Source organism: Anomalospiza imberbis, chromosome 4, assembly GCF_031753505.1.
Source record: "Anomalospiza imberbis isolate Cuckoo-Finch-1a 21T00152 chromosome 4, ASM3175350v1, whole genome shotgun sequence".
Taxonomy (NCBI): Eukaryota; Metazoa; Chordata; class Aves; order Passeriformes; family Viduidae; genus Anomalospiza; species Anomalospiza imberbis.
The window spans coordinates 3,251,277-3,277,626 of record NC_089684.1 but is presented as its reverse complement, the minus strand read 5'-3'; the positions used below and the strand labels follow the sequence as shown (position 1 = coordinate 3,277,626).

Below are 26,350 nucleotides of genomic sequence, written 5' to 3'. Positions count from 1 at the left end.
TGTGCATTAATTACAATGGGTTTTAAAAAAGGGGGAAGGGAAAATGGGGGCATCCTTTTAGATGCCCATATTAGGTTAGGAAAAGAATTCCCAGGATGATTTAAGCATAGTCACACTTAAAGCTATCGTGGCTTCATTACAAAATTACTGCGTTTTTAAGGCTTCATATATTGAGCAATTTCCCAAAGTAAAATGGGAAGAGACACCCAGATTTTTTTGAGTAAATTAAGTAAGCAGGAAACATATTACCAGTATGGAATTCCATTTGTTTTGAAAACACAAAATGTTGAATTAGAAGTGTAATGCATTATGATTACCTCTGAACAAATTTTTTGCACTAAAATTATAATTACAGACCACTTTATAATATATCATAGATCAGTTTATAAACAGAACACTAATCCGTTCAAATAAGCATCTTTAATAAAATTTGCTCTAATTATACCTAGGTAGAAATTAATACCAGTAACAAATTGTTGAAAGTCAATGATTTCTTAGAATACTGAAGAAACTCAAAAATCTTAGAGGAAATCTTGAAGTAAACAAGCTTTCTTCCATAGATACAGATACCAATATTCAAAGTTTTCCATTAATCACCAAAATCATCATAAATCATCATTAACAAATCCAAAACCAGGAAAAAACAGGTCAATTCATTGGCCTACTTTAAATCAGTGTATGTCAACAGGAAAGCATTTAGAGATTTAGAAATTTTAATGACTATATTGCAAATTGGCATCATTATAGTCCAGCATGCAGCAGAGAACAGGCACTTAAATCTTCTGGACTTTATTTATTACATTTTGTGATCAGACACACGTGAATTCAAGCACTGCGTGTGCGAGTAAGCAGTAGTCCATCTAACATTTATTAGGAATTTATCTTGATTTTATTTAAATTGTTTTAGTTTATTCACTTTCTGCTAACAAACTGTGGGTGGAAAGCAGTGAGAGGAAGAAAATTAAGTTTATTAATAACTTGGCCCTTTGGGACAAGAGAGAAAGTCAGAATTTCCAGGGAGCAGAAGAACTTGGCAGTCTTCTAACCAAGATCCAAGGAACCAGTGTAGAATTTCCCACTTCCTCTATTATCCCCATGCATATAAGATACATTTATTATTGATTTTTTGCTGTTAAACACAGAAGCATTAAATCTACTTACCTAGTGTAGATTTATTCTTGCTGACAAGCCAACAGTGATACCCAAAGAGAGAAGACAAACTGACAGAAAACATAGCTGCAGCAAAGAATAAAAACATGATGTGGAACTTGGCTTGAGTATCAGGAAGGCCATTCTGAAAATTAAAAAAAAAAAAGCCATTAGAATTGGGGAAATAGCTATTTCATTTGATTATTAATAATCCTCTATTCAGCCAAATCAAATTTAGCACACAGACAAACAGACCACACAACAAGAATATCAATAAATGGATTATATACCTTCTATGTACAGACAGCCATGCAATTAGGTTGGTGACAGAATCTAAGTTAAAGAAACAGGCCCTTTCTTTCTTGGGAAACTACAAATACTGAGAGCAAGAATCTGAAATTTAGATCTGAACTTCGAAGTGTCTTTTAGAGAAGAATAATTTGAAAAAATGAAGGCTATGTTTGTATATATAGGCTACGCTTTTGTACATGACATTGGGAGACAACTAGCGTACAATGCAATGCCTTGGAATCACAGAATGCCTTGGCTTGGAAGGGACCTTAACAACCATTTAGTTCCCACCGCCCCGCCATGGACAGGGGCACCTCCAGCTAGACCAGGTTACTCAAAGCCCCATCCAACTCAGCCTGGAACACTTCCCAGAATGGGGAATTGATAACTTCTCTGAATTGGTAACTTCTCTGAGCAACCTGTTCCAGTGCCTCACCATCCTCACAGTAAAGAATTTCTTCCTAATACCTAATCAATATCTGCCCTCTTTCAGCTTAAAGCCATTTCTCCTTGTGCTGTCACTACATGTCCTTGTAAAAATGTCTATCTTTAGCTTTTCTGTAGGTCCCCTTAGAATCTTAGACTTTTTGCACAGCAGTAACTCCACACACTTCGAAGACAGTATGTAGATCAGAGTACTTACTGTCCAAAACTTGATAAAGTACTGCAAGTCTGTTGCAGCAATGAAAAGGCAATACAGTAGCGAGTAAGCCAAGAAGAGAAGAAAAAATTTGTAATTGGAGAATCCTACACAGTTGTTCACCCTGATAAAAACAAACAAATAAACACATAAGAAGGAAATGTCATGACAGTTTTCTTTGCTTTCATCCAATTTAAATTAAATTTATTTACTCTAAAAACATTTATACCAGCATGTAAACCAAGTTTTACTTCCTATCTCTGCTGCCTCAAGCTACTGGAATGGATTTAGCTTCAATTTGCAAATTAGTGTAGTAACCCAAATCAAAACACCACCACCACCACAAAAAAGCCCGAAGAACTTTACCAAATAACACTGCTTTCAACAGCTTACTGAAATTAAATTTTCACTTATGGTATGAAACTTTTTCTCAGCGCATCTGATGTAAATGTGACTGCAGTTAGCTATTTTTTTTTGAGTTTGCCAGTAAGTATCCATGTTACAGCATTAGGCATACTGCATGTCAACTGGGACAGTAACTAGCCATGAACTGAAACTTGACTGAATTTTGTGAGAATAATAGCAGTCTCATTTAATCCAGATCCTCCTTCATTAATCATACTATATACTTAAAACTTCTCATACTATAAAATGTCTTAGTAAGATTCTCAAACGTAAGAACATTCATAGGAGATTCCCAAAAATATTTATATGTACATAAAATGAGAGAAATGCTACTCTGGAATAGAAAACATTCCATACCGGTGACAACATGACAGGGAATAAGACATTGGAGACGCATCTAAATGTTAAAATAAATTTCATTTTATCATTTTCACTTATGGGTTTTAAGATACCTGCCTCCCATTTGCAAAGATTTTTATACATGATAATGAGCAACTAGTACACACTACGATGATGAGGGTACATTTACTACCATAGTAGCTTTCCATTAGAGACAACATCCTAAGTATTATGAATTTTAGAGCGCTATTAAGCATATAATGATATTACACCCACCAAATGAAAAAATATTTGAGTGCTCCCCATGGGCAGTTTATTGGTAAACTGCTTCCTCTTTTATTTGGTTGCATTGAGAAGCTAATCAAAATTATCTTTGCACCAACCTTGACAGAACTCTTCATATGAGTTTAAAAAAACCTAACTGATACTGCTGTCAAACAGATCAGGCAATTAAAAGAAGACTACATCTATAAAGATTCTTGTGTATTGAGAAATAATTCTAAAAAAGGGAATAAAAGAAGGGAAAAAAAAAAAAAGAAAGTATGGTGAGGCTCAACTTTTAGCTTCCAGAAATGCAGGACAAGTTACTACAACTGTTCTCTTCTTTAGGGAGATGGTGATGTTAATGGCAGAAGGCATGCTAATCAGATAAGGGTAAAATCTTAAAATAGCAAAGAAATGTTCACTGTACCTTACTGTTACCCATTCCCAGGGTGGGTGGTGAGTTGGGTCAGTTTGTTCTAAGTTTGGTTTACACAAAACATAACACCTTGGCTAAACTTTAAATTTTACATTGTCATTTAAACATGCAGCAATAGCCAAGCATTCATATTAACTACAGTTAAGCACTCACAACAGATTGTTCTAATTAAAGAAAAAGAAGATATATTTGTAAGCTCATCATTATTCTTATCAAAAAGTAAATATAAAATTCTCCACAGTGAAGTGGGCTTTTTCATTAAACATGTCAAAGTAAGCAATTCCATGATAAACTGCAAGCAATTCAGGTTCAAGTGTTCTATAATAATCCTACCTTCCTTTCATTATACTTATTTTTGAACTGTTCTTACTTAAGACACTGTTTGATGTGAGAAAATAAATATTAAGTGAAATGTCATTCCCCAAAGATGAAACTTCTTGAATCAAAGATATATTTCTTTCAAACTGTTGTTTTGCACAATGGCATGTGGTACACATGTCAAAATAAATTTGCATAAATTATTATGCTCCCTTCAAATTTAACAAGGCCCCAGACTGCAAAGGTCTTACTGGAAAAGAATAGTTCATCAGAAGATTGAAGAGAAGGTAAACACCAAGGTTTCGTAATTTTACTGTTTGAGCACGTAGCATCAAATCTTAAACCTCAACAACAGTGGTTAGATTTAAAGTCTAGCGTTTCTGAGAAAGAGTAAAGCTGATAAATATACCAGCAACCAGCTAAATAATGGTATGTTATTGCAGCAAAACATTCATACAGTCACAACAGTCCAGAATAACAATTTGGATTACAGCTAGCATTTTAAATGCTCTAATTTCAAGTACAAAAAGAATATATATCATTCCTGTATGAGGGGCTAGTTTACTGAAAATGCCAGGCAAAGAAATAATTTACAAGGCACTGAAGGAGATGCAACTCAGTTAACAAAAAGTATCACAGAATCCAGGAGATGCTAACTATTTGGATCAATCAAAAGATAAAGGAGAGATGTTTTGAATTATTCCTAAGGTATTCCTAAATGCACCTAGTTAGTACTGAGAGTGTTATATACAAACAGTATGTTTGGAGATGCCTCAAACCACTGGATTCCCACCTGCAGGTCCATCTGTATACAGTGAGTAGCAGCAGCACTAGAAATCCCCAATGCATCACTTAAACCTTTCAGAGTAGTTAGTGGACAGTTAGCATTAAATATTTCTGTTTGTAACAGAACTTCCATTAGCACAGGAGTGACAGTCAAAATAAAGCCTCCCAGAGAGCAGAAGACAGCTGACCTGGGGCTAGGACATAACAACCTCTCATTACCTCTGCCTTCCAAGAGCTTCATCTTACTTTCCATAGGTTAATTTTACCCATCGTCTCTCCAGAAATCCTTCTCCTGGCAGAATATTAAACTAGAGAGATGGCTCTCATTGCTGTTTCCCTGCTCTCCCTAAGCATCACGAGAGTTCCTTCCCCCTTCCTTCCCACCCAACTTGCTCCCACCAAAAAATTGCAACATGAAAAGCAAAGCAGGACCTAATGATGTCCAGAGAGGCTAAAGCCCATCCATTATACTGAATTGCACCCTTACTTTTGTTGGCAAGATAGCCATATGTTTCCCTAAGAACCTTTGAACATGGGTCTTCACAGGAAACTATAAAGCTTGATCAGCACCTCTGCAGTATTTCAAAACTCTGTCATCTCTTCCACAAAGTTATTTTTTTTTAGGGTGAGCAAGGAACTGTTAACATCTGCTCAAATTAGGAAAAAACACACAATACCTCTTTTTCTAATGCATTTCTGTTACTTGGAGTACAAAAGGAACATCTCTCCATCAAGAAGCATTACACATCTTTCAATTACCTTCTCTATTTCTATTTTTTATTTTTTGCACCCATTGCTTATAATATTAAAACCAACGAGCGGTGTAAATACTCTCTCAAACTGGGTATGTTTGTGTTGTTAGATTAAGAGTGCAAACATGTATAGTAAGCAAATGCTACTGAGAGGAAAACAGAATTTTTCTAGAAGCTTCTGGCCTAGTGAAGTAACACTTCACTGTCCTTTTAGACAAAACCTAAGTACTGTTTACAATTTGTTATTTGATACAATGGATTTTTAATCTGAAATTGAAGCTTACATGAAGGACATTTTCATGTAAATGTCTTAAGACATAAAAGCAGAAAAAATCCAGAAGAGACCACAAAGCCTATAAGAAGTCTTTGCAATACTGAATATTAATAGTCATACTGAGACTTTTCACTGATATTTTGTCAGGAATAGCCTGGCAACTGTTTACTGGTTTTCTTAGAGCTTTTGACAAGGCAGCTATTAAAAAGCTGAAAAAAAGGAAACTGTCTTTTTTGTTCTAAGAAATTTGTTCCACATTCAATGGTTTTTACCTGTTTGCTCTGTTGTGGCCTTGTTTGTAGTTGCTTTTTGTGTCTCTTTTTAAGAGGCACACTACTATTACTGAACATCCTCATTTCACATGCTGATTATCCCTACAGCAAAAAACCTGTACCCTACACTATTTCTTTCACTTGTATCTACCATGCCGATGCAGAATAAGATGAGATGCTTAAAATCAAATTACATTATGGCAGATGCTGTAGTCAGGACCAAGAGAAACCAGGGGAGCCCAGCACCCCTTCCTGCCCCAGGACAGAGCCTCCTCTGTCCTAGAATTTGATATAAGAGAGTGTCAAAACAACTGCTTAGAACCATCTACCATTCAGTTTGTCCATCACAGGGGATTCTGCTTTTCTGATCATTTTATATGGTGAAGAACTGCCATGTACCACTCAATCCTCTAAACCCGGACTTTACTAAGCAATTACCTTTAATTATTTCTGTGAGATACACCTTCCAAACTGACATAAAACTAATTCCACTGGTCTATCCACTGATTCCAAGGGCTGCTAAGAAAAGACAGGAGAACAAAACCACTGTGTGGGCTGACACAGCAGCAAAACGAGGGAGGCAGAGGGGAGAATGAATCAAAGAAAACAAAGAACCTACAAAACTGAAAGTGCTAACCTGGTATTTTCAGCAAGCCTACTCCAGCTGTCCTGGGAGCTTTGGTAAAAGGAACTAGGCACAGCCTTGCCCTTTAGTTTTAAACCTAGGGTAGTACTTCACCCTTCAATGCAACTGAGGCACAGTAATATTCAAACTCGATGAAGGAAAGATGCAGTTCTTAGAAGAAGTTCTCACTGATCAGAAGCCTACTTCATCCATACTTGTAAAAACAATAAGAGCTACCTAACTCAAAGGTCCAAGATGAATTATATTTGAACTTCTTTCTGAATGTCACAACTAGGAGAGGAAGACATACAGTAAATAACTCCAAGAGTTCTGCAAGACCAGTAACCTCACATACGCATCTAACTCTAGGAATGCTGAAGCATCATCATCATGGCAGGCCCCACAAAAGTGCATTTTACCAAATCAGAACACAAGAAAACCAGTAGTACACTCACCAAGGGCAGTGATGATCCATTTTCAAAATGCATCTTTGGAAAACCCCAGCAGAATTCCAAGCATTGCCAAAAGACAACAATAAAAATTGTCAGAAGCAAAGTTACATGCCAGATTTAAATTATTTACATACAGGTTAAGGGTTATCCATGTTTACTGTATGTTATGTAATCTGTTTAATAAAAACATCTATTTAAATTCTCAGAATACAGTTTACCTACAAGGGAACTACATAAATGGCAGATAAGCCAAACTGAAAACATTTGATATGTCAAGAAGATGCAATCTATAGGATTTGGTCAACTTTAGCATTTGGTCCTCAATCTGAATAGGATTTTCAATTATTGTTTATTTTCTGGCAGAGCCTTAAAAACTGGGCTAATTGAATTATTATGTAGTGATATTACCTTGTATGAAAATTCCCAAAGACTTTTGCAATTAATCACTCTTCGTTAATAAAACGTTCACAAAAAAATCAGGTATGATTGAAATGAGCAAATTTTCGTAAGGACAAAATAAAGGTATTCTGCAAAATATGTTAGCTAATGGCAATCTTCAAATTTCACTCGCATTTTGTGGATAACAAGTCACCTTTTTTCTTCACTAGAAACACACATTACTATGTTCCTATCTTACACTGCAAACACCATTCCATACAACACAACCAAGATGCTGTTCCTGCCTCAGCTCTGCCTCTCTTTAGTGCCTCTGCTGCTTTCCTGGACAAAGCAATGTCTTCTCCACCTGGCAATCGTGCTGTTATGTTTGATCAGCTGAAGAGTATTTGGAACTGCCTTAAAGCTAAGAATCAACCTCCCTTTGGAGAAATGTCTTCTCTCAAAGTTAGAAGTACAAAGCACTGGGGGGCCAGAGTGGAGAAACACAGACATCCAAGCTAACTGAAGAAGAGTCAGAGTGAACAGCCAAAAGAAAGATTAAATTAGAAAGCAATCAGACTTCTGTAGAGAATGGATATGAACTTCCTTTTGTGCGAGACAAACAAGAACTTAATTTTATGGCTTTAGATAGAAGTGGGAAAATGCTTGGCTGTTTCTTTCTTTAAGCAAAAGTAACCTGCAAGTTATCCAGTAAAAAATAGGATATTAAGTGTATTACCTCAGGTAAGATGTAAGTGACATCATGATTAGATTGAGATGGGTAGTGATGCTTATTCAGATTCTAACAAAAGAAGTACATTTTTTTAAAATCAGCTATTTTTGGTTATATTTTTAAGGAAAATTCTTTATTAATATTTAAAATTTTTAACCATTCTGTAAAGAATACATAGGGGAGTCATGAAATGAATTAGACTAAGCTACAGGCTTCCTTAGAAATAAGTAAATGAAAACTAAATCTAAAAAAAGAAAATCTAAGGGGGAAAAATCTACTCATAAAAAATAAAAGCTTCTGTGCTAAGAAAGAAAAATTGATTAATTCAGATAATCACTTATTTAAGGATATTCTTACTTGTCGCATACTGAACAGTGATGGCAACGATCTGGTTTTACAAGATGGCATCTGTCACAGTATCTGATTGCTAAAGAAAAAAAGTTCCCAGATTAGATTTCAATGTACAGCTACACATTTTGATTTCTGAAGCCTGTGCAAAAGTAGATACTATCAGCCAGCCTAGCAGAACCCCAGGAAAGCATTTCAGCGTGATCAGAAGCAGCTGCAAATAGCGAAGCGCTCTTGCAATGCTGAACCTATCAGACTGAACCAAAAAACTCCGCTTCTGCCATCTCTGCTAATCATACTAATCTTTCTTTTCCCCCCTCAAGCCTTACAGCTCTGCAAAACAGCCAAACAAAACCCAAAAACCCTCACTAGACTGGAAAACCGTTAAAGACTGTTCAACCATGTAGCCATTTTAAGCTATTATTCCAACAGCTTTAATTTATTATGTGATATTATCTCTTGGATTTGCTTAGCTAGCCACCATTCAAAAACTGACAATATGAGTAGGGTTAACTGTTAATTTGGAAGATCTTTTGTTCTTGCAAATGAATGACCAACCAGTAAAACAGTAACAGTTTCTTATTGTGATCTAGCTAGCTATACATGACATGCAGACAGTGATTCTGTTTTTATTATTTTTTTAACCTATGATAAAAGATATTTACACAGTTAATGAATGCTACAGCCTCTTCTGCAGCTTGTTAGCATCACAAGCTATTTGTTAATATCGATTTTAAACAAAAGCAAGGCACTGTCAATCCACTTTAAAACCCTAAACTGTATGCTGCAATTTACTTCCCAACAATCTTTATACACTGAATAAATGTAGCTGCACAAAGCTAAATAAAAATTCCTGAACCACTCTATTATTTTATGAAATATGAAAAACACTTCTTCCCTTCAATCCAAACCCTTGAAAACTTTTTTAATTAGTTTAAGTAGTACATCAAGACACCTGCCTTTGTCAGTCTCCTGAACACCTATTTACCTCCAGACATTGTCCGTGTATAGATAGGAAGATCCTTGGCTGCCCGTCTTAAGACTTCTTGCTGGGATTCACCTCTAGGCTCCCTCTCTAGGGACTCCTTGTCTGAATACGATAGATGAAACTGGAATAATTTTTAAAATCAAAGAAATATTAAATTCCAAGAAATATAAAATTCCAAATTAAACATGTAACTGTAGATGTGTAAAAGGAATAAATACTCCTTATATAAAGATGGATTAGCAACATGTACAGGGTATTACAGCAAATGATCCAGTGTTCCCACGACAACTAATTCATTTTATGGCAGCTGAAGACAAAATTTAATCCATTCTGATTTGGTATAGAGGCAATGCTGAATGGTTTCAGAAGTATTAAGCAACATTCTTCAAGAGAAAGATCAAGAGCTTATCATTCCTCTAAAAGGCAGTCAATTTTCTTCTGTAATGCCAAATATAAACTAGTGAATATAATCTAGGGAAGTCAGTGTTTACTGAAAGAAAATACACTACTAGTAATAGCAGAAAAGACAGCTTTATTTCTCTTCTGGTGTCCCTTTTATTCCTTGTCACTGCTATTCTCTTCATGCAGGTGTTAGGATGTGTTTTTACTTTAGAGACTGGCTAAGAGAAGGAAGAGATGGGTCTTGTATGGCAAAATAACCATATCTTGAATATCTTCCTGAATAAAATGACAGCTTCTGTCACTGCCCACAACAATAACATGGCTCTAGCAAGTGCTGAAAAGGAAAAAAATACTGAAAGAGATGCTTAGTATACAGGAAATACTACAAAATTCTTAAACTTCAAAGTCCTCTGCAACACAGCAACATAGCCAGCTTTGTCACTGTAGCTTTTAGAAACAGGCAGAAGTCTTTGGTATTTCTGTCAGAGAAAGAGGATACAAAATCACCTTTGAAAAGAAGTCCACATTTGACAGGAAGAGCTGTCTCTATCCTGTGCCAGAAAAAGAAGCCCTCTGCACAGCATTTATGTTTACAGGAAGGCTAATCATTACAATAATACTGATTTTTCTTTCCTAAAAAAAAAAAATAATGCATGTAAAAATAAGAAAGAAGGCAGAAACATACAGTTAGGAGCCTATTCTCACTTCCACAGAGAAGGCACCACTCTAAACTTAGTTTAGAATACTTTTTTTTAAATGCTTATTTGATGTAAACAGAGCTACTTTTCCATCTTTTTTTATTGCTCCTCAGAGTAGTCCTACATCTAAAACCTTTGTGCCTGGGTACCCATTTTCACTCCCATCCTCATGCAGTGCTTGTATAAAGCTGGTATGCACAAGTAAAGAACAACACACACTACAGTAAAATCCATCAAAACCTACTTTACATGTAAAAGTTTGAAATATGCTTAAAAGAAAGCCGTGTGGTTTGCACCAGCTGCAGTATTCATGAAAACAAAATGCAAAAGCTTGTTTTTCAGTCTTCAAATGAGTATTTGCTGGCTCAGTTCACTTGAAAATACATCTTTTTGTATTTGCAGACCTCATCCTATAAAACGGAAGCCAATCAGTAACTTGACATTACAAAATACCCTAATTAATTTTTAAAAATACTGCTCTTGTAGAATAGGAAAAAGACATGGAACAACAAAGATCTCACTCACTGCCAGCAACACTGTGTAAATTCAAAGAACATAGGAACACCACACATTGCTTTCTATTACTCAACTACAATGCTTTTCCTACCCCATTTGAAATTCTCCTGTAGCACTGTATGATGGATTTGGAATTGTACTATAATCAGCAGGATTTGTCAAAATGTTTTCATTGGCATCAGCCCAATGATCTGAAAACCCTTCTAATTATCAGTACAGTCACCATATACATGCATACATTATGCTATGTAATTTCCAAATGAAACAGGTTTTTAATTTATTTTGTTCCTACCCACCCAGGCTGTAGTAAAGACTGCACTGAACCCAAGTGAAGATGGCAATTTGAATTATCTACTTGCTTTCCCAATTACATATCCTAGTAGTGAATGAAAACTATTTGGAAAGGAACCTCCACATAACAGACAACAGAAATCACAAGCTATTAACTTTAGGTTGATCTGGTACATAGAGCAGCTAGAGTTGAGTCCATGCCAAAGTAAGTATTTGCTTTGTGGGTATTTCAAACTACAGGACAGCCATAGCATGATTCCTCCTGACCTCAGAGGCTGTGTAACACAGCACCTACTGAGGACTCAGGGGTTTCTGTACAAAGATAGAATGGAAGAGGCCAAAAATTCTGCTAGCTATAAAAAGCTGCATGAGCAGAATTTCCATTGGGGCCAGTGATGAAGAACCTTCCCAGACCCCTTTTTTCATGTGCCTGTTCTCTGCTAGCTTCCTTCCTGCTTAGCCAGCTGTGGCTTCCCACCATCAGCTTACCTAATGTGCACTCCCACTACAATCCAAAAGCTCCTTCATACCAAAACAGACAGGGGAGAAGTTTTAATTCAGAGCACAACAGACAGATGCTGACAAGAAATATAAGTCTTAAACACAGGGAAATAAATTTTTGCCCATGTAAAAGTCTGATATTCCCAAGGCAAAGATTCAGGCTATTAGTTCATATACCTCATATTTTTCAAGGGGACAGGATTTTTTCTTCTACCATGAATATCTCATTTTAAAAGATCTATTAAAAAAATTAGAGAAATTGTTACTTTTTTTTTGTCATGGTCACTACACTGATTGCCATGTGACTCCTATTAAGAAGCTGTAACTACCATTTGTGTTTTTCTACAGAGTGTAAAACTACATGAGATCAGAGACTAAGTCAAACACTACAAAATCAGACATTTGGCTAGGCTATTTCATAAACAAAAGTTATCTTACTTCTTTTGAAGGATTCATTGGTAGCGTAAAGATTGTTTTCCAATATGACCAGACGAACAGCATGAAAAATATGTGGTAAGCAACCAGGCACACAACTAAAATCAGAAGGGAACAGAATTAATACAAACAGACCAGTGATACTGTAGTACTTACAAACAGTGCCTGTAGGCATCACAGATAGTTCTCTAACAGATGTAAATACAGAGGCTCTGGAAAAGCTTTGCCAATACTGCACTGCAACTTTACATAAAGCAAATGCAAACCGTGGGGAAGGTCATGATACTGTCTACATAGATTACACAAGTTTGAGGAAAATGGTTAATAGTTTATTAAAGCCCCATTATTAATTAGCAAGCAGTCTCCCTTACTCATTTGTTAAACCCTCAGTAACTGATGCATCTCTGCCTTTTGGCTTTATAGATCTTGTAGGGAGACTGCTAGCCATGCAAACCCCCACTGCCTGCCCCCAGCAAAAGCCCCACCCCACAAAGGATGTAAGGGGACAATGACAAGTGTGAGGGAAGTCTTGGGGTAAATATGCACATGATACCTGAGCAGTAACCATACCCAGTTAACTTGTTTCCCTAGATTTTAGGAGGGAGGACAGCTGGGTGGTTTTTAAAACCTACAGGTCCTTTAAATTCAAGTGTTCATTCACTACTTAATATTCTTCGCAGCCAGTCAGCATTTATTCTTATTTTTTTAATAGATGAGATTCAATATTTACCATGCTGAGTTTTTTAACTAGAATACAGAAGGTAACAGTAACTTTTCCAAAGAGTCTGCCATAGGTTGATAGATATTTCCCACTTAAAAGCTCTCACCCTAGTAAGCAATTCACTACAGCAAACAGCATATCATAAATTCACATCCCCTGATTAACTTACTCTAATGACAAGAAAAGAGTATTCTTCCACAAATTCATATCCTCAAAAAGCACCATAATGGGAAACCTGTGCACTTTCACTTCATGATCTGAAATACTGTTCTTGCATGGTCAGCTCATGGAGTCTTTTTATATGTCATATTATTCAGGGCTAGAGAACTCTTTATAACACATGCACGATGGTGCATATAAATGCAGGAACAGTTGTCTGGCATGCTCTTACTTTTTGCAATTTTGCCTTAAAGGTAACACTGAATAAATGCTTTTGGTGTTGAAGTTTGTTTATTGAAATAGCAGTAACATTGTAAATATTTACTCTTATTCACTAAGCTGTTAAAGCTTTTGGGATGATAGGGGCAAAAAGTCACGTGCCATGTCTATAAACTGAAAGAAAAATCTTATCAGTATAAATAAGAGATAGAACTGGACTCCAGACAAAGCACAACACACTAAATGACCATCTTGTTATTGCATAAGCATCTGGTCAGGAACAGTCCCCACTTTTATCAGAACATTTCTATTAACTCTAAAAAGAACCGATTTACTCAAACAAAATCAGTATTTTTTTAAACAACAGTATATTCATGGCATATACTGAGAGCAAAATAGGACAAGTTACCTCAGTACATGATGCACTTGCTGATCTGCATTAAACATTTTATTGTTACTAAAAAACTCCCCAGTAACTGACTGACAATGAAAATTGTTCACATATTAAAAAAGAAAAAAGCACCTAACGCCTAAAGATATTATCCAAGGTTATCCCTTTGAAGTCTGAACAAGACTTGAGCTCATCTTGTTTGATCTTGAACCTCCCAGCCTGGCCCCTCCTCCCAGGTTACCTACCCACCAGTTTCCCTGCACTGTGATGGAGACCCTGGGCTACCCAGCTGCTCCACTGGGCCCGTGGCTGCTGAGAGTCCAACGTAAGAACTTCATTTCACTAGAGGCACTTAAAGAAGAGCTGTCTGCTGCTACCTGGCAGAAACCTTTCTATTTTACATGTTTTCTGGAAAAAAACCCCAAAACCAATCAACCAACCAAAAAAATCCAAGTCAAACAAAACAAATCCCAACCCAAATGGCGCATCCCTTGCTTGGAGGCAACCAATTTACAGCGAGCTAGCACAGCTAGAGTTGCCTGGAAACTGGGGGCAACTTGTAGTACATCTGAGCCCCATTTGCCCAGTTTTCACTCCTGAAAAAATCTTAGGGCAGAAGTATAGCCAGGATAAGTTTCTTCTGACTGGCCGAAGCCCACCAAGACCTTGAGTGAAAATAAGGAAATTTAATGTTCCCCAACCCATTCTGCTGATAATTGTAATGTGTTTTGTGAGCAATGCCCATCAACTCACTTTATTCCCCTCCCACAGAGTACAAAGCAACAAGAAACTGAAATCCAAAGCCTGCAGATAACACTTCTACACTCATATGGGGGATGAGATCACTGAACTGAAAAAAAGTTTTTCAAGCGAATGTTTCTTTATTGACAAACATGTTTTCTAAGCGAGGGAGATGCCAATGACTTAATGAAATCTGCTGGAATTACACAAACATAAAAAGCTCTTCCTCCAAAAGCTCTGCATCCCTACAGTTTACACTTCCATGTTGTGCTGTAGTATTAAAACAGCATCTGGAGAAAACAATCTAAACATGCTACAGCCTCAGGGTAGGGACTGTAGTGACTGCTCACCAGGCAGTTTTATTATATTCTGACAAGGCTACATATCTGAAGGATCCTATTTCTTTAAACATGTTAAAAAGAAAATGCAGAAAAAAATTGCCTCTCATTTAAGTATGCTGCATTTGCACAAATACACTGCTCATCCCTAGAAATCCTGCTTTTACAAGAGCTTTTTGTATTATGAATACATTTTTTAAAACCACAATGTAAAGACTGTTTCAGCTGACATATCAGAAAGCCAGTGAGAAGAGTAAAAAAATTCTAATTTTTCTCTTCTCTATTTGTAATGGCTAGAGCAATAGTCAGGAACAGCAAGATAATAAAAGGTGCTGAGGAACAAAAAAAGTACAAATCGTTTCTTTTAAGTTAGACTGTTTCTCAATTGTACTAGTCCACTACTGTTCTACTCTGATATATGAATTACATCTATAAACAGCTAATAAAAATCTTACCTTTTTCTCCGATATTTGTCATTGTCACTGAAAAAAAGAAAAAAAAGGAAATAATAAAAATTTATGTTTAAATAGCAAATTATGTAACTCAGTATTTAAACTATTTTTTCAGCCAAAGGTGGAAGAGCAATCATCAAACAATACACGTTTAAGGTCACACACTATGAAGCTTTTATGCTGTGTACATTCATCACGAGAATAAGTACACAATATCAACTGCTTATAAGGATTTTTGGCTCCCCTTCCAGGTTCATTTCCTGATAACTAGGACTTCCATCTATCTGAAACTGCCAAAGTTTAATCCAAGAAAAGACATCTCTGAAGAGCAGTTATTTCTCCTAACCGTGGTTGCACAGGCTTCACTCTTTATGTTCTGTTCTTGGAGCTATCAGACTACAGAACTGCTTTTGGCAGCAATATGTGGTGATACCTTAGATCTTCATAGCATAAAAACTGAAAGTAGAAAATAGCTGCATTTCCTTTAAGAAATTTCTCACGGATTACAATATTTGGAGAGAGTAAGAAAGGGCAAGTTTGTCAGGCGTGGAAGGGAGAACACAAGTATCACATATCAGTAACTGCATTTCCCACTCTTGGTCACATTTATTTAAAGTATCCATCCCACAACAGGTATCTCAGAGAGATCAGAAACTCCCAAGATCAAAAACTTCTTTTCACCCAAACCACTCCACCACACATTTATCATCCCGGTTAAGCAGTCTACAAGCTTGATACACTGGTGCCTTCAACAGGACAGTAAATATAAGAGCTCTCATCCATTCTTGCTTTCCTAATAAAAATGGTCACACCTTGTTGTAGATGTCGGCAAACCCAATGGGAAGAATGATGATGTCTGACTTATTTCAGAAGGCTGAATGATTTCTTTATTATAATTATGCTATGATACATTAATATACTATATAAAAGAGGATACTAAAAACTACATGCTACTCTCTCTATCATCCTTTCTAACTCCCAACTCGTGACCCTGTTCTCCAGAGCCCAGACACAGGTGGATCCGATTGGCCATCAGGCCCAAACAATCCACTGTGATCCAACCAGGCATTCGCTCTAGGTAAACAATCTCCAAACACATTCCACAAGAGAAAAACAAGGAGCAGAAATAGAAATTGTTTTCTCTTTCACTTCTCTCTGTGCACCTTTACAAAAATCCTGAGAGAGAGAGAAATGTGCTTGCCACAACACCGGGCTGGTCTTCAAGCAGCAGGCACAAGGCAACTCCTACAGAAAAGCCAAAGAGCCATGCCATCTGACTGATGGATTAAACTTGGGCTGGGTGACTGAGCTAAAGCCAGCATTTAAATACATCTTGCACATTGCAAGGGTGGACCGTGGCACCAGTGCTGCCCAACCCCTTAACTAATGCTCTGGAAGAGTGAACACTGACAAGTTTGAAGATGACACCACCCTGGGGACAGCAGCTGGTACATGCACGACTTCCATTCAGAAGGACCGTGACAGGCCGGGGGAACGAACCAATGGGGCCCTCATGAAATCCATGAGGGCAAAGACTAAGTCCTGCACCTGAAAAGAAGCAACTCCCGGCAGCGACACAGCCTGGGGACTGCTGGGCTGGAGCAGCTCCCTGGAAGAAGCCATGGAGTTGCTGGTGGGCAGCAGAAAGGGCCAGCAGCCACCATGGGCTACGTCAGCAGGGGCACGGCTGGTCAGCCAAGGGGAGGGTTTGTCCCCCTCTGTGCAGCATTCTTCACACCACAACCCAGAACACTGCGGGGATTTGGGCCCCCCCAACACAACAGAGAGACAAGTCTAGGAGGAAGTGATGAAGCTGGCAGGGACTCATCCTCTAAAGAGAGGCTGCACAAGCCAGGGCTTTGTCAGCCATGGAGAAGACACAGTTTTGGGAGGGCCTCCCAAGACCTCCATGGAGGCACTGAGGAGCTGGGCTCTTCATACTGGCACAGAGTGGGATGACGAGAGCCAGTAAGTGTAAATTGAAATTAAAGGATCAGATTTGATACAAAGAAAAACATTTCCACCATGAGAACCATTCATCAGCAGAGGAAGCTGTCCAGACGTGTTGCACAGCCTCCACCAGTGAAGTTTTTCAAGACTCAAGCCAATAAAACCCTGAACAACCTGGTGTGACCTCACACCTAGCCCTGTTTTGATTAGGAGGTTGGACTAGATGAGCTGAGGTCCTCTCAAACTTGAATTATTCCACAATTCTGCAATTATAAAATAGGTCTATTAAAATGGAGATTTGACATCCAGCAAAACAAGCATCTACCGTTCCTGAGGGAAAGCAGTAAGCAACTGTGTTTATAAAGCTCCTCAAAAAAATCAAAAGAAGACACCACAGAAGTTGCATAAACCACTATAAACTATATTCTGGCTTCAGTTTTCTGAACTCTTTAGAATTTGATAAGCCAAATATCCATCCAGACAACTGCTACAGAGCAGCTCAAGGAACACGTATATACATTTGACTCTGAGAAGCAGAAATGCTCCCCCACAATAATGCACAAGAATTGTAAAACTGTAAGAAAACAATCATCCACCAGATGATTGTTTACAAAACAAAAGACATCTTCAGAGCTGATATGCAATTTAGAAGTGATGGAGTTCTCAGATTAAGACAAATTAGCCACTATTCAAATTCTGATTTTCTTTCTCCACTTGGAACAGTCAGCAAAGTATGCAGAAATTTTGCCAGTCTTCTTGGAATAACTACTCTCTGCTAATTAAAAAGTCATAGCCAAGCATACATTGCAAAATCACCAGTTTCAAAACAAAATCTACTTAACCAACCTTCACAATAATTTGTGGTATTTTTCTCTCCTTACAAGGGAATGCCATAGAACACTGCTGTGAAAGCAACTGTAATCTTTTTTCCACCCCTTATCTTTGGATAAAATGTATTTACTAATGTGTCTGAGATGTCTAAATTTTCCACAATGCCTCTAAGTAAAGGGCAGACAAATCCAAATATAGCCGTTTCTACCAGACAGCAAACCTAAAGCTTTTCAAAATTTCTGTCCACCTCCAGACGGAAATGCACTCCTCAGAGTCTCCACCTGCGCAGAGGACTGTCTTCTCAGCTTCTGCATTATCTAGCTCAGAACCCAAATGCTCCTGACAGCCAGGACCACGAAGGCTAAAACACAAGTGCCGAGATGTCCAGTCAGCCCCAGGAGGGTGAGAACATGGTTTTGGGATTTTTTTTAAATATGTGTATCTTGTCATTTTGATTTTTTAACCACCAAGTATAAATCCAACCTTATTTTATACGCCCCTGAGCTGCAACCACTGTAAGAGACCAAAGCAGAGGGGAACCAGGATGAAAAGAGATGCCAGTACCTGCAATCTTACCATCATTTTCTCCACATATTGCAACTGGTGTTTACAAGGACACTAGCTGCACTACCCAAAAGGTATATTCCCACAGACAGAGACAGAAAGGAACTATGCAAGATACCCAATAACCTGCATGAAGTGAAGTACCAGTCCTTCTGCTGATGCTGTTTTAAATCACCTCTGACAAAGGCTCCCTGGAGGAGGTACACTGTGTGGGAAAGTAATGGACAAGCATCTACAATACAACAGCACCAGAGAGGAAATGAAGGTGTGGGGCTTTTTTTTTTTTTGGTTGGTTGGGGTTTTTATTTTGGTTTGGTTACTGGCTTTTTTTGGGGGGGAGGGAGGGGGAGAGGGTGGGAAAACTTTTTGTTTTGCACCAATGTGGCAGAACTGACCAAAAGATTAAGGAGAAATCCTAAATTTGTTTCAATGACCAAGATACAGAGACTCTTAAAATAACTACAAGATGTTTACCCTAAGATCACACTAAAGTTTATTTAAGAGCATGGAAAATCATTTTCTAATATGAAAAAATCCTCTAATTTTGGATTTGATCAAAAGAAATGTTTGCTATTTTCCCTGCCTTCTGAATTGCACACAATATGTTTATTTAAACCAAATTTTATATTTTTAGTAGAATCATTTGTATCAGTATTTCTGGCAGTTTTCTCATTTCTATTTCAAAGGGTTACACTCACTGTGGTGAAAAGAAGGTCAGACTGTGCATTCTGTTATTAATAAATATCAGCTGAAACGCTGCAAATGCACTTGCTGATAGTTAAACAGCACAGAAATAATATGGGTAAAAGCATTTATGTCTATGATGACTAAAATAAACACAAAGGACATGGCACTCCCAACTGCTAAGCAATTTCTGTGAGAAAACAGGCTAAACCCCTTTGAGACCAAAATGGAATGATACTCTCGTATACTCAGAGCTGGAAATAATTATAAAAACATGACATGTCTTCAGGAAATCATTAAAAAGTTACAGCTTTGTTTGCCTGAGATACTGCAGGGGCCGATTTCATTAAGAATCACGCTTGCACTGCGAAAGCATCAGGATGCCATTTCCAGGTCAGTACCAGCAGCCTGTCACATCATTAGAGCCTCTCCGGTTCATTACGCAGCTCACAGATGGTGCTCATCAGAATCAGGGACTGGGCTGGGACAGCATTTCAGCCAAGGCAGATGCCAATTTCCTGAGCCAGAAGCATTGCTCCCTGCTTGCCCCAAGCAGCCAGACACAGGAACAGCACATTCAGTACTCAATGCCACTAAGCAGCCTGCGCTTGCAGAGAAGAACTGCAAAGATGACAGAATGCTGTGTTTAAAAAGTCCAGGATGGTTTCCATCACCGAATTAGTTTGCTAGGAAGAGAAATCACCTTACTAGGCACCTTGCACACTGGGTCAGACCAAGTGGATTTCCCACTTCTTTCATTTCCACTTTTCTCTAGAAATCTTAATTCTCACTCAACCGTGTAAAAACTAGGTAGACATCCATCTCCACATAGCTAGAGACATGGTAAGACACATTGCTAGCACAAATCCCAAAAGATTTTCAAAGATATATTTCATATCCAAATGTGCATGGGTTTTGTAATGTTAAATTTTGCTTGACTTCTAAACCCGGTGTTTCTGAACTGTAAATGTAATGGCTAGATTTAAAAATAGGGAAAATAATAAAAAAAAAGAAAATGGGAGAAAGCAATTAATTTTTTAAAGCTGTGTTGAAAGTGGATATACAAAATTTTGCTATCATATTTTATGTACATTTTTAAAATACTTAAATCTTTGGAATGGGAAAACGAGATACATCTGATGCAGAGACTGCACCCACATCTGTAAATAGCTGGTATTCTCAAACTTTTATGAAGTTTAACATCTTGGATCTGATTCACAAAACTAAGTACACAATTTATCTTTATAGCATATTTGAAGCTGTAAAACACTGTTCTATCGATGCAGTTGGATTCAGCTCTGTGCACACATAAAAGTGTTTTATAGTTGTGACAAGTGTTCTGTCATTGCCTGCAATAATCCTTTAGTAAAAATATCAGTGCTTGCAATAAGAACCTACCTCCTTCTGCTAGACGCAGCAGTGATTTACATGGATTCAGAGTGACAAGGAGCCTCCAGTGTTTTGTTTCAGAACAAAAGTAACGGAAATATTTCTGGGATGTTTAAGGCTGGCATAGGCAGTCATCAATAACCCATACATTTGCAATTGATGGTATTTGCGAATGTTTCAGAAGATTCATTTTTAACCCTGTGCCCATCAAAATGCACAGCTGTCCACTTGCCCAGCAGCAGCTGCTATTCGGTATCTTTGCAGGTAAGGTCACAAAACCACTGCTTTTGTATAGCTTACGAGTAAGAACTGACTTAATCTTTCTTCTTTACAAACTTCCCATTTACCTTCCAAATCACAAAGACAGACTGAAGAATGAAAAGTGTCTGGCTCTACCAAAGTTGCAGACACTTGCGTTGCCAGCGTTGCCAGACACTTTTCAGCAAACAAAAACTGCAGCCTGACAAGAACAACTCTTAAAGTCATGTATCAAGCAGTGTTAAACCTTTACCTGAAAACATAATCTTCTCCAGTAACTATATCTTCACCACAGACCTTATGTTTTCAACTTCCAGCCATGGTTTTCATTTCAAGGCACAACACCTACAGGTAGTACACTGGGCACTACACAGAGAGAGAACCGGCCACACTTAACACAGACTTCAGTTCTGTTTCAGAGCTGCAGAATGGCAGCTGCCTCTGAAAGTCTGAGAAAGCACTCAAATGAAATTTGTGAAATGCACAGAAGCACTGCTGGCTATAATTCAGAAGCCGATTCTACTTCAGCCACCAGTTTTGAAACTTTTCTCAAAGTAACCACAGATGTCAGAAGAGGGATAAAAAAAAAGAAAAAAGGTAGTATTTCCAAAATATGGAATAAAAATGCAAACTTTCTTGGACCAAAGTACTTTTGCACCTTAGCAGCTAATGTGCAGACAGCGTATTTTACCAGTATTTGACAACAGCCAACTGCAATGCTACAATGAATTTGTATTTCTACAGCCAAACTTAAGCTCTAAATGGTTACAAGACATGAGCTGCAAGTACCATAAATCCTTTAATCTACCCGGAGAACATACTGAGCAAAGAGCTTCAATCCAGCTGACCAAATCCTGGGTCTAACTTTTTTTTTAGCTGTTTCCCCCCCACCACCCTATCAGCTTCTATCTCCTTATTTTTTGCCACTGCCCTGATGACACTGTGCCAAGCCCACAGGGCATGTATTAATTCTGCCTCTAAACTGTGATGAATTAAGCAGCTTTATATCCCGTTACAATTCCATTCCACCCATGGTTCACAGGGTCAAAAACCTCAATTCAGCACTAATCAATCTGATCCTCCAGCAAAAATCTTTCATGATCATTAACATGTTTAACAGCTGGTGTCATTCCATGCTTTCTGTTCCATTCTGAAAGTAGCTGTGGACAGATACCAGTCACACATTCTACACCAAAAACAAAGCTGTGACTTAGGAGCGTTCCTGACAGTACTGTGAATGTCTTGTTGTACTCCCTCTTCAGCTATGCTGAAGTCATTTATTCTTTTCCAAATCAGGCAAATCACTCACCAGGTGGCAATATTTCCTCCCTTTCCCTTCACTGGAGTAGTCACAAAATGCTTATTGCTCGTTTGTTCCATCGGAAATCTATTTTCCTTCTTCAAAATTACTAATGCAAGATGCATTTTCTGTCAGGATTCTCTGAGTAAGAGCATTATCTGGTGAATTCAAGTTAGTGCCATGTAAAAATGGATCAAAACTGAACAAAAACATCCATTTTCTACTGGGCACAGGATATCTACAGGATAACCCTTTCATCAGCTAAGCTGTTATTTTTCCTAAAAACAGCTGTCACAACACTGTCAAATTTTTTACATTTTCCTTGTTATACGCACCTCCAAATCATGAGCAGGTAGGAAAACAAAACAAAACAAATGGATGTCAGTACCTGCATTTGCCAAGAACATTTCTGATAAAAAGCTGTCAGAAACTGCAAGTAACTACTGGTTCTGCCCTACCTAAAACATGGCATCGATAACTCCTCCAAGTCCCTTATGGTCCTACTAACCTGAATTTGAGAGGTATCTAAGAAGGGAAATGTAAGAATAATTTTTTTCCTTTGCATGTGAAGCAAGCAAAGATTTTAATAAGCACTGAATGTTCATTTTCAGGTTTTCACAAACAGTGAATCCAATGTGTATTTTCTAAGTATAGACACATGGATACAGGTGCCAAGGTGAAGTATTTAATTTGCATTTCATGTTACTGTTGTTCCATGTATCCTAGGTTGAAATTTCAGTAGCTTGAGCTATCAAAGTTCACTTTACTCACTGTACGCCACATGCGCTTCCCCATCCTTTTTAGAGAAAGAACAACAAATTCGTATTCCTTAGGTTCTCAGAAACACACTCAAATTATTTTTTAATGGAAGCAATACTTAAAGGCAGTAGATTTAAACACAAAGTTATTCAGGGTGAAAAAAATAACTACTACTAGACAGGGCTTGTGAGATGACAATACTGGCAAAATCAAGAGAATTGCACTGGATTAGGGGTAAGCAATTTTTAGTTGAGTGTTTTAAGACCAACTCATATTTAATTTAATATTTAATTCCAGTATTAATTGGATATTTACTTAATACTAATTCCAGTATTGATTCTACATTGCAGTATTCATTCTACATTCAGCAGAAAGAAGAGTTTGCTAGTGTTCAACACCTTTCTCCTTCTCGTTAAAGGTTAAAGCTGCATGAACACTTACCTGAATCCACTAATAAAAGAGAACTCTAGACATTGCAATATTGGTGTTAAAAACAGTCGACTTCTGTTTCCAAAACCTCTTTTTGTTTCTAAAATGCTACTCAATACTGTAAGTACTCAGCTTGGGGTATATAAGGAATCAGCTTAGTAGATTTCTTTAAAAAAAAAAATGTCCCTTCTATAATGGTCATATGAAATTTAAACAAAAAAAACCAACCAAACAAATAAACAGAAAAAAACCCCAGCTATATACATCCTCTTCAGCATTCAGTGCTGCAGGAATAAAAGATGCACTGAACAGACAGGCTGGCTTCAAAGCACTGAAATGCTTACACTCTATTCCTGCCGTTGGCTTTCGTTCCCAGAGTTTTTAGTTATTCCTTCTGTTGTTTACACTAAATATTCATTAGTAAGACAAAACATAAGCTTGTTTTATTTTAATATGCCAAAAAAATGAGGGAAAAGATCCAGATATAGATAAAAGATGGAATTAGTGGAGATCGTGGATGACTCTTACGCTGAATTAAAAACCTGGTGAGCCAGCGCCCACTGGAATGTGTCGGGGTGGGTGGGAAATAAACAAACAAACAAACAAACAAATCACCCTTGTCCATTGAAAGGAATTCAGTAAAAGATGCTTTAGCTGAGCCCCAAGATTTCACTTCCTCCCCCTCCCACTGTGGGCCTTTTGCTTTGAGGGGTGCTCAAGGAATCAGTGAACCACTGTTTATAGTCTGAAGCAAGTTTCAAGCATGTCATCTCCTTAAGAGGTACCTGCTTTCAGGTAAGCCGAAACCCCAATCTTCCTCTGTTGTACAGTTATGCAAAACAAAAAATACAGTTAAATACTGAAGCAGCAGTGCCCAGAACAAGCCTACTGTACCTAACACGAGGCTGCAGACATCAGAACATTAACTACAGAGTGGCTCTTCCCTGGAACATCTTTGCCCTCCTTGTGTCAGCTCACAGCTCTCCTTTCCAGGCTTACTCAGTCAATTCCCAGAACCCTGCAGACAATTTGCTTCCTTGTGCTGGAGGCAGACACTTCATTGTTCTTCTCATGAGGGCACAGCAACTTTATTGAAGTGTTGCTTAAAATGAACAGATGTGAATGGAGTTAGCAAAGAAAAAAATGCAAAAAGCCTAACCTCCAATATAGGAACTACAGCAAGTCTTGATACAAAAACCAGAGGTGTTAGGCCTGGCAATCACTTTTTGCTTAATCCCTCAACTGCTCAGCCAAGCATCCATAGGACAAAAATCCTATCAGTTTTCTGTATACAATTAAAAAAAGATAAAATCAAAAATTAGGTACTAGACTGATGAGATTTTCAACATGAACAGCTGAAAACTAAGTACATCTTAAATTCCTGTGTGCCATTATGCTGACATTGTTACTGAAACATCAATATGCCACACATTAGCCTCTAAAAATCAGATTCAACGGTTTTCTACAAGATACACTGTAACAGAACCAAAATCAGAAAAAAAAAAAAAAAAAACAAACTTCCAAACCCAGGGAGGCTAGTGAGCTGGTCATTTAATAAATCCTGCTGGCTCGGCTGCTCTATTCACACGAATGCTCACATCACACCCAGCCTGCAGTATCTACTCGAGGGTCCGCCTGACGCCAAGGTGCGCGGTCAGGATGACTTCCGAATGCACTGCCAGGCTGGCGACGACGAAGAAGGGATCAAGAAGTAGTGACAGCTGGGCATTTTCTAGGCGACTGAAGGGTGGCACAGGGAAACTCGCGGGTTTCCTATTGCCCACGCCGGCTCCCACGTCCGCCCGGCTCATGTGTGTGTGTGTGTGTGTGTGTGTGTGTGCCCATGTGTATGCGCGCCGAGGGGACGCTGAACTCTGCTCTGCACGGCCGGTCCCGCTTCCCGTGTCCGGGGCTGGCACGGGCCACACTCTGCGCACTCCGCGGAGGGAAACTCAACGCCTGTGGGAAATCCCCGGGCGCCCGGCTCGCCCCTCGCGTGGCAGTGGAAACCAGCGCGGTGGGTCGCGGGGGCCATCGGGCAGCGCTGACGTCCCTCGCCCGCCCAGGGGGAGCCGGTCCGGCCCGGCCCAGCCCAGCCCAGCCCGGCCCAGCCCGGCCCAGCCCGGCCCCGGCAGCAGCAGCAGCAGCAGCAGCCAGGGGCGGCCCCGGCGCCGCCGAACAGCAGAGGCAGCCGCCCGTGCCCGCGCCGCCCGGCCGTGTGCCCCCGGCAGGCGCCCACCCGCGTCTCGCCCGCCCCCCGCCGCCGCGGCGGCACTCACGCAGGCAGAGCTGGGCGACATAGGCGTAGTAGGACCAGCAGAGGATGCTGGAGATGAAGAGCACCGGCACCCAGTAGAGCAGCCGCTGGCAGCGCCGCCGAGCGCCGCCCCAAGCGCCCGGCGCCCCGGCTGCCGGCGGCGCCGCCATCTTCCCGCACCGCATCCCGGCCGCCCGCTCCGGGGGCCCGGGCCCCGGCCGCGCTCCCCGCCGGAGCCCGCCCCGGCCCCGGCCCCACCCTCCCGGCACGGCCGCTCCTCCCACCGCCCGCCGCTCCGCCCGGGCTGGGCAGGGCACGCCAGCGGGGGAACACCCGCCCGAGAGCCCGTAGCGCCCTCTCGGCGTGCGGGGTCTCTGCCGGGCCGCGGGGCACGGCCGCGGCCGCCCGGTTCGGGGCGGGCGGCGCAGCGACCCCGCCCGGCGCAGGGCGCGGCTCCGGCCGCCACGTGCAGCGGCGCTGGGGCGGGGAGCGCTCGACGCCCCTTCCCTCCTCCCCTCCTCATCCCCCTCCGAAACCGGGATGGCGACGCTTAACATTGCCCCGCAAGCGCTGTAACACACCCGGCTACAAAAAGCGCTGCCTCGTTTGCAAACA

The 26,350-nt window shown here is 39.5% G+C and overlaps 1 protein-coding gene across 3 annotated transcripts in view; it reads right to left on the bottom strand.

Annotated features, from left to right (window-relative positions):
* ZDHHC2 (zinc finger DHHC-type palmitoyltransferase 2) overlaps positions 1 to 25,976 on the bottom strand; it is a 35,171-nt gene extending 9,195 nt beyond the window's left edge. Inside the window, exons 1-9 of one of the 3 annotated variants that reach the window (XM_068186814.1) lie at positions 25,758 to 25,834; positions 24,638 to 24,763; positions 15,318 to 15,344; positions 12,297 to 12,391; positions 9,451 to 9,571; positions 8,472 to 8,541; positions 7,007 to 7,039; positions 2,084 to 2,204; positions 1,162 to 1,294 (exon numbers count right to left, since the gene is read on the bottom strand). In XM_068186814.1, the coding sequence (XP_068042915.1) occupies positions 1,162 to 1,294; positions 2,084 to 2,204; positions 7,007 to 7,039; positions 8,472 to 8,541; positions 9,451 to 9,571; positions 12,297 to 12,391; positions 15,318 to 15,339 (595 nt within the window). In that variant the 5' untranslated portion in view covers positions 15,340 to 15,344; positions 24,638 to 24,763; positions 25,758 to 25,834. Of the gene's footprint in view, positions 1 to 1,161; positions 1,295 to 2,083; positions 2,205 to 7,006; positions 7,040 to 8,471; positions 8,542 to 9,450; positions 9,572 to 12,296; positions 12,392 to 15,317; positions 15,345 to 22,299; positions 22,627 to 24,637; positions 24,764 to 25,757 lie in introns of those variants that run through there. The other 2 variants (XM_068186813.1, XM_068186815.1) reach the window with 2 other exon arrangements.
* Positions 25,977 to 26,350: the final 374 nt, after the last annotated feature.